At 40.7% G+C, this 13,788-nt stretch overlaps 1 protein-coding gene across 4 annotated transcripts in view; it reads left to right on the top strand.

Annotated features, from left to right (window-relative positions):
* The first annotated feature begins 2,621 nt into the window (after positions 1-2,621).
* Positions 2,622-13,788, top strand: part of LOC118524161 (thiamine transporter 2-like) — a 46,020-nt gene continuing 34,853 nt past the window's right edge. For all 4 annotated transcript variants that reach the window (XM_078071408.1, XM_078071410.1, XM_078071409.1 and 1 more), the window contains exons 1-4: positions 2,622-2,936; positions 4,911-5,073; positions 7,053-7,878; positions 11,855-12,047. In XM_078071408.1, the coding sequence (XP_077927534.1) occupies positions 4,924-5,073; positions 7,053-7,878; positions 11,855-12,047 (1,169 nt within the window). In that variant the 5' untranslated portion in view covers positions 2,622-2,936; positions 4,911-4,923. The remainder of the gene's footprint in view (positions 2,937-4,910; positions 5,074-7,052; positions 7,879-11,854; positions 12,048-13,788) is intronic.

The following is a 13,788-nucleotide window of genomic DNA, read 5'->3' as shown; positions in this document are numbered from 1 at the left end:
GGTCTCATCAGCCCAAACTTCTGCATCTGTGCCTCTGCCCTCAGACTCATTCTTTTTTCGTTTCATGCTGCCTCTGCCCCTGTTAAGCCAGGCTGGCAGTGATTCTGCTGATATGAAATTCTCAAAGACCCGTCAGACTCCCATGCAATTCACAGAGGTCCAAACCATCAGACTAGAGGGTCCACCATGGAGCTTTCCAGAATAACCCCATCTCCATCTCTGGCTTCTGCTAAGATGGTTGATTGGATCCATCAGCCACACACCTGAGCTCTTTAGCAAACGATGGTCCAGCCACACTGTTGGCGCTGTTTATAAAATATCCTATCTAGATGTGCTCAGAATCTTCCAAGTCATTGAGTGCTGGTTCCTTTTTGCTTTGGAGTTCTTTCCTTGATTTCTTTCCTTTCTCTCACATTTTATTATAAGTAGCAAGGAGAAGCCAGGCTGCACCTTCAACACTGCTTGGAATTCTCCAAGCAAAATATCTCCAAGCAAGATTCATTGCTTACAAGTTCTACTCTCTTTCCAACAACAGAATGTAATTCAGCCACGTTCTTTGCCATTTTAGAACAAAATCACCTTTCCTCCAGTGTCCAATAACATGTTTCTCCTTCCCATCTAGGACATCACCAGAAGCACCTTTATCATTCATATTTCTAGCAACATTCTGTTCCTGATGAAATATGTCTTCTTTAAGACAATAGACACTTTCTCTGTAGCGCTCCTTTCTGCTTTCTGAGCCCTCAACAGAACTGTACTTAACGGCAATATTTCTACCAACAAACTCTTCAAGGCATTCTAAATTTTTTCTATCAAATACCTCAAAATTCTTCCAGCCTCTACCCATTTTCCAGTTCCAAAGCCACTTCCATGTTTTTACGTGTTTGTTACAGCACCACATACTTCCCAATACCAAAATTGGTATCAACAATCCATTAATCCTTGTGATTTCCTGGGTGTAAGGGAACCATGCCATTGAAATGAGTCCCTAATTCCCTATTTGATAGCATCCAAATGACTGCTGAAGGTCAACTAGAAAGAAATCTGTCTAATCACCATTAAAAATGAGGAGGCTACATGGTCACTGTGTATTAACCAACACAGCTAGTTAGAAAGGGCAAAGCAAGGTTCAGATGGAAAATGTTGACGTGGAAAGCTGATTTAAGTCATCTAGGTTAAAAAAAAAACACACACACACTTTTAATACTGAGTCATGGTGAGCTGGAACACAGAGATCATTTTCTCTTAATTCTTTAAAAAGTATGTACAGTAAATGTTCACTAATTTAGAGAAGAATCTAAATGAATTTAGTAAAACATCTAAATAGAGAAGTACAGGTGTGGACAGCATGTATTTCGTACAGAACCTAACTAAACTGATCAAATGTTCCCTTTATGGCAGACCATAAAGGTCTGATTAAAAGGCAAGTAAGTATGGTTTATATGATCTCTCATATGTAATTAGTATTTATAAAGGGCTTTCAGACAATTTAAGTCCTTAAAGAAATAGTTTCCCATGTGATCTTAAACTGTAAACTTACTCTTTCAGTGTCTTCTTATTCTCTCAAATTAATTTTGAAATTATTCCCACATTGTGTACTGATGATCAACAATTCAACTTAGCTGGGTCTAACATTATGAGCTGTTACTTTATCAGTGATTCATTGGTGGTGTGATTTCCTGGGTCACTGGGACTAGACCAGATTCTCAGAGAGAGGCCAGGGAAAGACACTGGTATTTATTGTGTTAGGCAGTGCCCCGAGTCCTCTCCTGTTGACCTCATCTACTCCTCACAAATAATAAAGTAGATCACTGTTGCCTTCTTTTAATCAGTGGGACTGAGAGGCAAAGGAATTTGAGTAAGTTCAGCCAGCTATGTTAAGTACAACAGAAAAAAACATCTATCAGAAGGTCCACATCATGGTAATAGATGGGATACTTATTAAATGCCCACCCACTCATGGCAGTGCACCTGCTCCTCAAACAGCAAGGGCCCCGAAGCTGCAGAACTGCCCACCTGAAGCACCTGGGGTAGATCTGTGTCCTGCACCAGAAGCCCACTGTGTTCAATGCACCCAATGTCCTCCTCCGGAAGACTAGAAATTTGCATTTTGACATAACTAAAAGCAAATCAGAGCGTTTGTTTGGTAACGTTTTAACTGATTTCCAATGACCTTTGGAGCAACAGGTTAAAAATCAACTAAGAATTTTCACCTGCTTGAACTATTAACAATCACACCCCTAGGGTAACCTGAGATTATAAATTCAGTATTTGTCTCTTTTTAAAGCTATAACTCCACCATTAATTTTAAAAAGGGGGAAATGCCTTAGAATTAGAAAAAGAGGTCTAAGGAAGGAATGTTTGCATCTATCATGTTGGGTTCTTCGCTCCCTTCAATCTCAGTGGAGACCACATATCAGGGAATAGTGTATGCCTTGTGTTTTCAAAGTTCTTCCCTGGGAGCCATTAGTTTTCCACAGGCCATAAAGAAAGTCGTTCAATTCAGAGGGGCAACGCAGGCAGAGAAAATAAAAACACACTGTCCCTTTGCAATAAGGGAGGATACCAGCAGGGGGCCAACTTGGAGCCCGTCCTCACAGCAGTAGCCCGGATTTCACATTCAAGAGGATTTGTTGTAGCTCTTTCTCCGCGTGATCACTTGTCATGTGAATCTTCCCCTTCTCCGTGGTGGTAACGGAGTCCATATTCTAGTCAGACCAACCAATCCACTCATTCTGAGTTCAACAGCCTTTGACGAACTGGCTGCCAACGTCTGGGGTGGGTGGAATGGAAGTTCCCCACCTGCCCAGGTGAGGACAACTGAGGCCTCAGCCCATTAAGAAACTTGTCCAGGAACCATACAACTCAAAAGGTGGATTCGAGATTTGAATTTGCTCAACTGCAAACGCCGTGTTCTTCTCACCAGGAAATCCTCGGTTTGTTATTCCAAAACTATTTTGGGGGTAACCTCCTGGGGTGCCTGGGTGGCTCAGTCGGTTAAGTGGCCGACTCTGGGATTTCGCTCCAGGTCATGGTCTCAGGGTTCTGGAATTGAGCCCCACGTCAGGCTCCGCGCTCAGCAGGGGTGAAGGAGGGGGGGTTCTGCCTGGGATTCTTTCCCTGCCCCTCCCCCCTCTCAAATAAATAAATAAATCTTTAGGAAAAAAAAGAGTAACCTCCATATGCTTGAGAAGCAAACAGTGGCTTGTGGTTCCCACTCCTGGGAACAACTTTAAGTAACTAGAACACTTGGGAAATACCTCATTATTATTTGAACTGTTCTGGTCAGTTAGAAAACCATGTTTGGCCCAATGGCTGTACTTTGAACAAACACTTCCAGGAGCCCTTTGAGATTTTATTTATTTATTTGTCAGAGAGAGAGGGGGAGAGAGAGAGCACAAGCAGGGGGAGCAGGAGAGGGAGAAGCAGGCTTCCCGCGGAGCAGGGAGCCCGATGCGGGACTCGATCCCAGGACCCTGGGATCATGACCTGAGCTGAAGGCAGCCGCTTAACCGACTGAGCCACTCAGGCATCCCTCCAGGGGACCTTTGATATGTAAGACTGTGTGCTAGACTCGGTGACAAAAATGAATCCCCGCCCCCATGGAGCTGCAGGCTAACGGGCAGATGTGCCTGTCGATACCTCAGTGCCCTCCAAAGCCATGCCTTCTACAGAATGCATAGTGTGTGCTTACTGACTGGCATCGTTCTAACATGTACTAGTGCGTGTAATCTTTCCAACACGAGGTAGGTCTTACCATCCCCATTTTACAGATGAGAAATCTGAGGTACCAAAGAGGTCCAGTAACTTGCCAAAGTTTACATGCTTGTGAGTAGCAGCAAGAATTTGGACCTTCTTGACTCCAGAGCCCTGCCCTTTACTGTCGTGCCACACTGCTTTGCCAGGGCTGTAACTGAGAGGAAGCATAGAAGAAGGCAGGAGAGAAGCTGGAAAGTGTCGGGAAGCTTCAGGCAGGAAATGGTCAATGACTGAGTGAGTGACATTCTCTCCGAGCAGTCCATTGCTTTCCTAAGGGTGGCCCGTGTCTTCCCTCAGTCAGCCGACTTAAGGCTTATCCTCCTGAACTTAAGTTCTCACGTTTCAGTATTAGCAACATAAGTGGGGAAAAATAGGAACAGAGCAAGAGCTAAGTATCAACTCAGAAAAATACTTTTAAGTCCTGTTGAATTTCATCCATGACACCATATTGTCTAGATGTCATGTAATTCTTCTGAAGGTTGGTATCAGAAACAAGTCAAATCACCTGGGTGGGTGACAATTCAAATTACTGGAGCCTTCTTATGCTAACCCAAGGTTCACCTTGAGTTTGATTCTTAGATAAAGGAAGGGGTCTATCTGCTTCATAAATCTTCACTCCCCAAAGGCTATTTTATTCACCATTTTAAAGCACTCATTAAAATAAATTTCCAGTCCATCAACTACCACAGGGTAACAGGCTCATGATGGGGGGCATGAAGCAGATGTTTGCTTAGCAACTACGTTTATCAAAATTCTACCAGTCTTATCTTATGCCCAGATTTCTGCCTGAGGAGAAATTCCCTGACTTCTTTCTACTGGAAAAGATTAGAGGAGAGCATGACCCACTGGCTTGCCATACTGGGGAGTACTTTTTTCCTCAGTGACCCCGCCATTCCAGCTGATATGAAACTTAACCCCCTTACTGCAGTGTTTTCAAGTAACCATTAGTTTTCTCTTTAAACCAAAAAACCCAAAGACAAGACTTGAGTCCCTGCGTTTTGACGTGTGATATATATTTACTGTCACAACGATTTTCTTTTTGTCATTTTTTTAAGACCAAAGGACAAATAGAGCATGGGGAAGAGAACACAAGTTTTATGAAAAGAAACCATCAATCTTCTGACTTGCTTTTTTTTTCTTTTTTTTCCAAGAGTTTAACCATCCATGAATTGTTGCCAGACATCACCAAACCCTTCCTGGGTTTTTCCCACAGTAAACCTCTGCTGCTTTGGATTTTTCTCAATGATGAAACCATCAGAGCCATTTGTCATACCTTATTTAGCAGGACCAGATAAAAATATAAGCCTCAGCATGGTAAGTTTACTAACATGCTTATCTTAGATTTGTCTTGTTAGAACCAATGTCTAAAGCCTTGGGTAGGAGCTAAGTATCCGCACTTCTTACCATTTCAAATGTGAACAAATTGTCCCTAATGATTTCTGTGCATTTGTCATGTGAAAATATAAAACTCTTTCCTACCACACAAATGGGGTGAGTTCAAAACAACCTTTCAGCTGTACAAAAACAATACTCCTGGATGTCATTGCTTATTATCATGAACCTAAAATAAAGCCATACCTAGATATAAGCATAAACCTTAGAGGATAGTATAATATTTGGAGGGGAAATGTTAGGAAAAAGCATATGAAAAAATCCTCTGATGATTTTTTTCCTCTTTATGTATAAACATTAAGACCATTGGTAGCTTTTAGTCAGGTCATAGGATATAATCCTAAGGAGCCGATGAGTCAGTGGTTCTCAAAGCATGGTCCGTGGACCAGTGCAAGAGCATCACCTGGGAACTTGTTAGAAATGTTCATTTTCAGGCCCCGCCCCAGATCTACTGAGTCTCAGTGTCTGGTTTTTAACAAACCCTCCAGGTGAATTGGCTACATGTTAAAATTTGAGACCTGCCACTTTAGTCACTGAACAATAACAAGATCAGACAAAGCACTGTATCGATTCAATTTCCTTAGGAAAAAAATGTCACACCCATTTTACAAGCTGGTTATTCAGCAAATGGGGCATAACAATTGTATCTCCCTTGGTCTCCCTCTCCTGGAAAACATCCTCATGTCCCTACCGGACTCCAAGGAAACTCTTCCCTCTAAACCAATCCACCATTTTCCCTCCCAATAAAAAAGGCACATGCCAATCTTGAATGCCAGTAGGTGCAAACAGGTTTGGCTGGGAGATAGCCCTGGACTGGATTTAGAGTCCAGAGATAGTCACAAGAAACAGATCTGGAACATTGCTTTTCCCAGGTTAGTGACTACACCTAATGTTGGGAAGAGCCAGAATGAAGTTCTACCAAACTGTAAGAACACTTAGGTAAAAGGTGACCTGAGAACTCAAGGAGTCAGGCACAGATTAGGTCAAAACATACTCTTGGGCTCAGTAAGTTGGCAGGTTTATGTCAGTGATCTGAGACTCTGGGATTTGAGAGGGATTTAAGAGGTTCTACCCCAACCTTCTTTACATCATCTTCTACCCACTATAGATTCCGCTTATAGAAGCTAAAATAATTATGTACTGTTGATGGGCTCAGATGATTTGCTGATACCACCAGTGTTTTCTGGAAAACCGTGGCCAAAGCTGACTTAAACAAGAGAGATTCTAAGTGGTTTCTCATGGCTTTTGCAAAGCAGCCCAAGAAAGTAAGGCCAAGAATGCAGAAGAACAGAAGACAGACTAGCATTCCTTCTTCTGATATTTGGTCTTGAACTGGTCATTTGTCCTACGTGTTCCTGATCACCCAGATGATCTCTTGATGGTCTGTACGTTTTACATACTGATGTGGATCAAAGGTAAATATGGTCAGGTTCTGCCAGTACTAAAACATTCTTTTTAACCTTATTGAAGAAGAGTCAACTATTTTGAAAGGACAGGCAACAGCATGTGAGCAGCCCTACACTGCCCTGGGAAAGCTGAGAAGCCTAACATATGCATTATGGCCTCTTTTCCCAGCCTCAGTGGCTTATGCAGATGATATTCCATTTTAAAAATGTAAGAAGCAGATAACCAAGAACAATAACTGCTCTTTCTTTATACTTGGAGGAGGGAGTCAACATGTTATGAATATCCATGATTTTGGCACTTTGTTTCCTTGAATTTCAGTTTCCCATGGCTTTCCATTGTATTGTCAGAAACTCGTGTAAAGTATCAAATTGACGTGGGCCAAGCAATGTCCTAGGAGGGATACATGTCATCTGAATAATATGTACGTCAGAGATCTATGGTGTGTTGCACTTCTGGTGCTTTTGTCCTCACACCCTCCCCATTTAACCTCACAGATCACCAATGAGATCTTTCCAATTTGGACATACTCTTACCTGGTGCTGCTTCTCCCCGTGTTCATCCTCACCGATTATGTCCGCTACAAGCCAGTCATCATCCTGCAAGGGATCAGCCTCATCATCACCTGGCTGCTGCTTGTATTTGGCCAGGGAGTGAAGGCCATGCAGGTGCTGGAGTTCTTCTATGGCATGGTCTCCGCCACCGAGGTGGCCTACTATGCCTACGTTTACAGCGTGGTCAGCCCCGAACACTATCAGAAAGTGAGCGGCTACTGCAGGAGCATCACGCTGGTGGCCTACACGGTGGCCTCAGTGCTGGCCCAGCTCCTGGTGTCGCTGGCCAGCCTATCGTACTTTTACCTCAATGTCATATCCTTGGTCTCCGTCTCTGTGGCCTTTCTCTTGTCACTTTTCCTACCAATGCCTAAGAAGAGCATGTTTTTTCATGCAAAATCCAGCAAAGAAGTACGGAAGCCACTGAACAAAAACGTGGCGTTAGATGCACCTTACAAAGTTAACACAGCAGGCGGTGGAGAGAAGCCCACTTCAGAAATACCCACCATTTCAGGGAACCTGGATGGTGGTCTGTCGAGTGGCCCGATGCCACGAAATGTAGCGTTGAGTGTTTTTGTGCAGTGGTTCCAAGATCTGAAGGAGTGCTACTCCTCAAAGCGACTTTTCTACTGGTCCCTGTGGTGGGCCTTCTCCACAGCAGGTTTTAACCAGGTTTTGAACTATGTTCAAATCCTGTGGGATTACAAGGCACCGTCTCAGAGTTCTACAATCTATAATGGGGCAGTAGAAGCTATTGCAACATTTGGAGGTCAGTATACCAGACTTTATCTTTTCAATGTGCAAGAAATATATTCTTCCAAATCATAGTCTTAGATAGATTAGTTGAAAGATTTCAATACTGAATACCAAATACTCTGAAAAAAGAAAAGAGTTTTTACACAAAATTTAAAAGAGACAATGAATATAAGGGACGATTGACAAAGCTATCCATGGAAAATAAATTTTTGTCCACCCCTAAAAACAGGGACTGCAAATTTGTGTCCCACTGGCCGAACCTGGTTTGGCCATAAAGAATTGAATAGTTTAAGGTTAACCTACCAATCAACTTTCCTCTCTAACTGCTCTGTAACTCTAGTTGTTAAACTATGGTTTGCAAACCATTAATAGAGGTGGGCAAATGATGGCCCATGGCCCACCAGAGCTAATAGTTTTTACATTTTTAAGGGGTTGTAAGGGGAAAAAATAATATATGACAAGGGTTGTAAAAATAATAAATCCAGGCAAGCAACCGAATAAAAACAAAGAAGGTTATGTGGTCTGCAAGCCTAAAATATTTACTCTCTGGCCCTTTATAGACTACAGATCTTGAAATCAATGTAGTGGATTTCTGACCAGCATTTTTATTTTTTTATTTTATTTTTTTTTAAGATTTTATTTATTTATTTGACAGAGAGAGAGACACAGTGAGAGAGGGAACACAAGCAGGAGGAGTGGGAGAGGGAGAAGCAGGCTTCCTGCTGGGCAGGAAGCCTGATGTGGGGCTTGATCCCAGGACCCCGGGATCATGGCCTGAGCTGAAGGCAGACGCTTAATGACTGAGCCACCCAGGCACCCCTGACCAGCATTTTTAAATCAAAGAACAGAATAGAAAATTTAGAATAGAATAGAATAGAATAGAATAGAATAGAATAGAATAGGGAGCATAGCAGCTTATAGGGATAAGTTCTGTTTTGTGAAAATTCTGTTTACATACACATATGTATGTACTGGTGGACATATAAAATATATTTCTTTTTTCAGGCTATGGTCAAAGAAGTTTGAAAGCTACTGTTCTAGGAGCTACTTTATCATTTCAAAGGTTCCCCTTGAGACAGCTTAAATAATTTATTTATATCTTTCCTTAACTGTACATGCAGGGATTTGCCAAAGCTTGTGGTCTTCTGATTAAGATTATTCTCCCTACTCAGCTTCCCCATTCCCTACCATATCCAGATATTTGCTAGAATAATAGTGAATCAAGACAGGATTCTTACAATCTTCCAACCTATCTCTTCTCCACCACCAGCTTATTGTATTATCTTGTATAATTTTCTCCCTGGCCTTTCCTACATAATATACTTTCATTCATCTGTCATTAGTAAGAACCAGTGAGAACTGTGTCCCCCTGCAGTAGCTCTTAACAAATAGCAATCCTTGATTGTGGAGAAAATGGCAGCATGAGACAAAGAGCGCCAGGAAAGGAGAAAGGCAGGGTGTGACATGGTGGGAGAGGCAGGACCTCCAAGAGGATATGTGTGTTCCTGAGTATTTATTGCTTCTCCTTGAGCTGACTGGTAAGTGCCTACTTCAACCTTATTTACCTATAGATGGATTTCTGATACTGCATTTTGTGCAACAGGAAAGAGGCATTGAGACTGGGTGACCTTGAGAAGGTCTCTGGGGGAATGAGGGTTTCCAGCTTCTGCTACAGGATTCCGCCTCAACCCTGTCCTGGGCTTTCTACTTTCGAAAAACTACCCTCCTGGCTGAGAAGCTACTGTGGTTTGGGGGTCCTTAGATTCTTGTCCGTGGACTCTTCCTTTCTCCCAGAACATATTTTGTGAAGTTTGAAACCCTTTTCCAAAGAGAGTGAGGTGAAGAGAAGGACGGAAGGTGGGCTGACACAGAGTTAATGCTCTTAAAGTCAGAAGGGTAGAGCCCAGAACTGTCTTTGAAGTGAGCCCAACAACGTACATGGTTTTTCCTGGCATAACAAAGCTTTCACATCAAAAAGGACTTTGAAGATATTATTTTTGAAGTTAGGGTGTTCCACACCCACATATTTATTGAACATTTCAGGGTCCATTGTTGAGGTAATATTCTTCTCACTTCCCTTTCTAAAAATTCCATTTTGACTCCTAGAAACCTGTTCTAGGATTTGTTTACCTTACACCCATTTCCTTTCTAAGGACTTGCTCCTCGGGAAAAGGGAGGAAACAATCCTCTTCTCCTCAGATAATGTATCCTTACTGAGGGCATGTGTAGAAAAGGTAAAACGTTCATAAAATTCATTCTTTAAAAGCCCCCGAAACACAATTTTTCTTTAGTCTCTTTGTGATTGCGAGGACCCTAATTATTGTCAAATTTTTAGGCAGAACCAGGTGAAGTAGGACTGGTTTGCTGACCTAAGACCTTGTGTAAATTAAGCCATGTCTTTAAGAAAGAAAGCTAAGGGTAGCAAGAAACCTGACAATTGATTATTTCATTCACAGCACAATGTAGGAACACATTATAAGTATGTCCATATAATGCATATTATAACATGAATGTGTCCTGGGGATATGTCTTGTGACTACATGCAGGGCTTGGGTCAAAGTTTCTCATCCTCAGCAATATTGACACTTTGGGCAGGGAAATTCTTTGTCATGGGGGGCTGTCCTGTGCATTGTAAGACGTTCCACAGCATCATCGGTCTTAACCCACTAGATCCCCTTAGCGTACCACCACCAGCACCACCATTTCCTTGCCAAGTCATGACAACCAAAACTGTCTTCAAATATTGCCATCTGTCCCCTGAAGGGCAAAAACACCTTTGTGAGAACCACTAGGTTATGGTTAGTTTAAATCTGAGTTAGGGTCAGCATTTCTACAGTCCTATCACACACTATTAAAACTAAAAATTGATATATCTGATTTCTCCAGTAGGCTATATTATTTTCAAGAGCAAGGATCCAAAGTTTACCACCATATTTTCCCATAGAGAAGCCCAAAAATGTTTGATGGGGTGAGTAGGTGAATGAATGAGTCAACAAATAAAGAGGGGGATGATTAAACCAACAAGTGGGGGGGGCAAGTGAATAGAAAGAATTCTTGAAGGTTGGTATCCTTAAGGGATTTAAGGAAATTTTTAAATCGATGTTATAGAAAAGATAGAGAAAACAGAGATGAGGACAGAGAGAGAGAATCCCTCCTAGAACATTCATTCATTACATGGCACAGAGATGGACATAGTAGCAAGGGCTGGCATTCAGTTTGAAGAACTTGGTGCCCCACTTGGTCACCAAGTATTCACAACTGACCATTCCTCACGCTTTGCTTTGTCTTGACTGAACTTGAGTCAGGCTCCTCTCCTTAGTACAGACCCCTTACATTCTGCTTGCCCCAACTCTGAGTAAACACAACACAATGTGGAATGTGCCCCAGCCCCCATCAACTTCTCCTGAAAACTGACCACAGCAGGACACTTTCCTGTCGGTCTCCACTGATCATTTCCCCTTCCTTGTCCAGCTTCCTCTCCAAAGATCCCGCTTATGTCCACTTGCCCTACAGTGAAGGATTACCCTATAAAAGAAAACCCTTTTTCTGTTTGATTTCAAGATGCTTACAGATTTCGGCGATCAGAGTGTTCTCCGTATTGCCAGTCTTTCTTCTAAATAAAGCCTCCCCCTATCAAAGTCTGGATTTGTTTTTGTTTGACACCAGGTTTCTGAACCTGAATTTTATCTTCCGCAAAGGGAAGAAGAAAGAAAAAAAAAATGGCCTCTCTAGGGCCGTTCCAGTCTGTGATTTATGGAAACCCAAATTCAGTTTGTCTATTTCAAACTTTCAGAGAAAAAGATATGTACACTTCACAGAGCTGGATCAAGTGGTTTTCATTCAATCAAAGTTCACAATCAGTCGACATTTTTTACCATAGCCTGGAAATGCTTCAGGGCCTATCCAGTGTGAATTTTAACAAAACAGCACCCTACTTTGTTATGCGTGGAATGACAAGACGTCATATATATTGATTCCTTCCTTTCCAGGGGCTCTGGCAGCTTGCACAGCGGGTTGTGTGAAAGTCAACTGGGATCTCCTGGGAGAGCTGGCCCTGGCGCTGTTCTCAGCAGCAGATGCAGGTTCTCTACTTCTCATGCATTACACGACTAATATTTGGGTGTGCTATGCTGGTTTCGTGATATTCAAGTCAAGTTACATGCTTCTCATAACGATAGCAGCGTAAGTACTTTTCATTTCTTTATCTAAATCTCAAGCAACAAAATAGATTCCTTTATTTATTCTTCCAGTTCTTCTGAATAGCATTTGCAATGTTATATTTAATGCTTAATATAAGAGACAACAACTATATTCCTATTTTAACGGACTTTCTCCTGGGACTTGATTAGGGTTATTCATCAGGAAAATTGTGTGTATATACCACATTTTCTTTATTCATTAATCCATCTACAGACATTTAGGTTGTTTTCACAACTTGGCTATTGTGAATAGCAATATACTGAACATGGGCGTGCTCATATTTCTTCTAGGAACTCATTTCAATTATTTTGGATAAATACTCAGAAGTGGGAATTTCTGGATTGTATGGTAGCTCTATTTTTAATTTGTTGAGGAACCTCCATACTGTTTTCCATAGTGGCTGTACCATTTTGTATTCCCACCAACAGTATACTGTTGTTCCAATTTCTCCACTTTGATTTTGCTTTATTTAGCAACAAAATAAGATGTGATTGTATCTAATTTTGACTCTGTTTAGTTTTCACTCCCTACCTGCACGAATAATCATAGAACACCTGTTTCTTTTTGAAACAGCTTACCAAATAGTCTCAGAGCAGTTGTAGAACTGAAGCTGTTTTATAAAACTACATATAAAAATAAGAAATGTTAAATCATACAGTAGTTTAAACATGGGAAATATATGATCTCTTTTAATTAGAATGGAAAGAAAATGACCTAAGGAAGTGATGAATGTTGCCTAGAGAATACCTAAAAAAGGATTAGGTTGCTCATCATATCCTGTGTGGCAATATGTTTAATTTTAATTAGGTAGTTGATCAGAGATAAAGCAAACATCTGAAAATATATTCCTTGACCTAACATTATTGGCTGCATAATCTTGGATATGCTCTTTGGCCTTAAACTTTTCTTAGAGATCTATGGAATACCATAAAGTGTATCAATATATGCATCATGGAGTCCCAGAAGAAGAGAACATAAAGAAAAAGAAAAAACATGTAAAAAGATAATGGCCAAAAAGTTCCCAAATTTTATCAAAAGCATTAATTTATATATCCAAAAAATGCCTAAACATTCACTTAAAACATTAAATTACACATTCAAGAGGCTCACCCATGAACTCCATGTAACTTACAATTGGGTTTAAGTCTACCAGTTTATTTGTTTACTATTTGTCCCACCTGTTCATTTGTCTTTATTCCTCTTTTGAAGTTAATTGAGCTTTCTTTTTAATTCCATTTTTATTTCCTCTATTTGTTTTTCTTTGCTAAGTCTTTATGTTTTTAGTGGGATTAGATTTTTAACTCATCAGTTTTCCTTAAATTAATATTATACCACTTTGTGTATAAATACTTTACAGCAACATAATTCCATTTACTCCCTGTCCCTTGTACTGTTTTATAGATTTTACTTCAGTAGCTGTTATAAACCCTACAATACATTATTATTCTATTTGCTTTAAATAGAAAATTATCTTTTTTTAAATTAAGACCAAAAAAATAATCTTTTATATTTACTCATAGATTTACCATTCCCAATCCTTTTCATTTCTTTCTGTAGATCCAAGTTTCCATCTGCTGTTGATTCCCCTCAGCCTGAAAACTTCTTTTAAAATTACTTGTAGTACAAACCAGCTGGTGACAATTTCTCTCAAATTTTATTTATTTGAAAATACATTTTACATCATTTTTCAGTATATTTTTGCTGATTAGAATTCTAAGTTGAC

The sequence above is a fragment of the Halichoerus grypus genome, chromosome 4, assembly GCF_964656455.1.
Source record: "Halichoerus grypus chromosome 4, mHalGry1.hap1.1, whole genome shotgun sequence".
NCBI lineage: Eukaryota > Metazoa > Chordata > Mammalia > Carnivora > Phocidae > Halichoerus > Halichoerus grypus.
The sequence above is the reverse complement of the archived record's forward strand: the minus strand, read 5'-3'. Positions and strand labels throughout refer to the sequence as shown.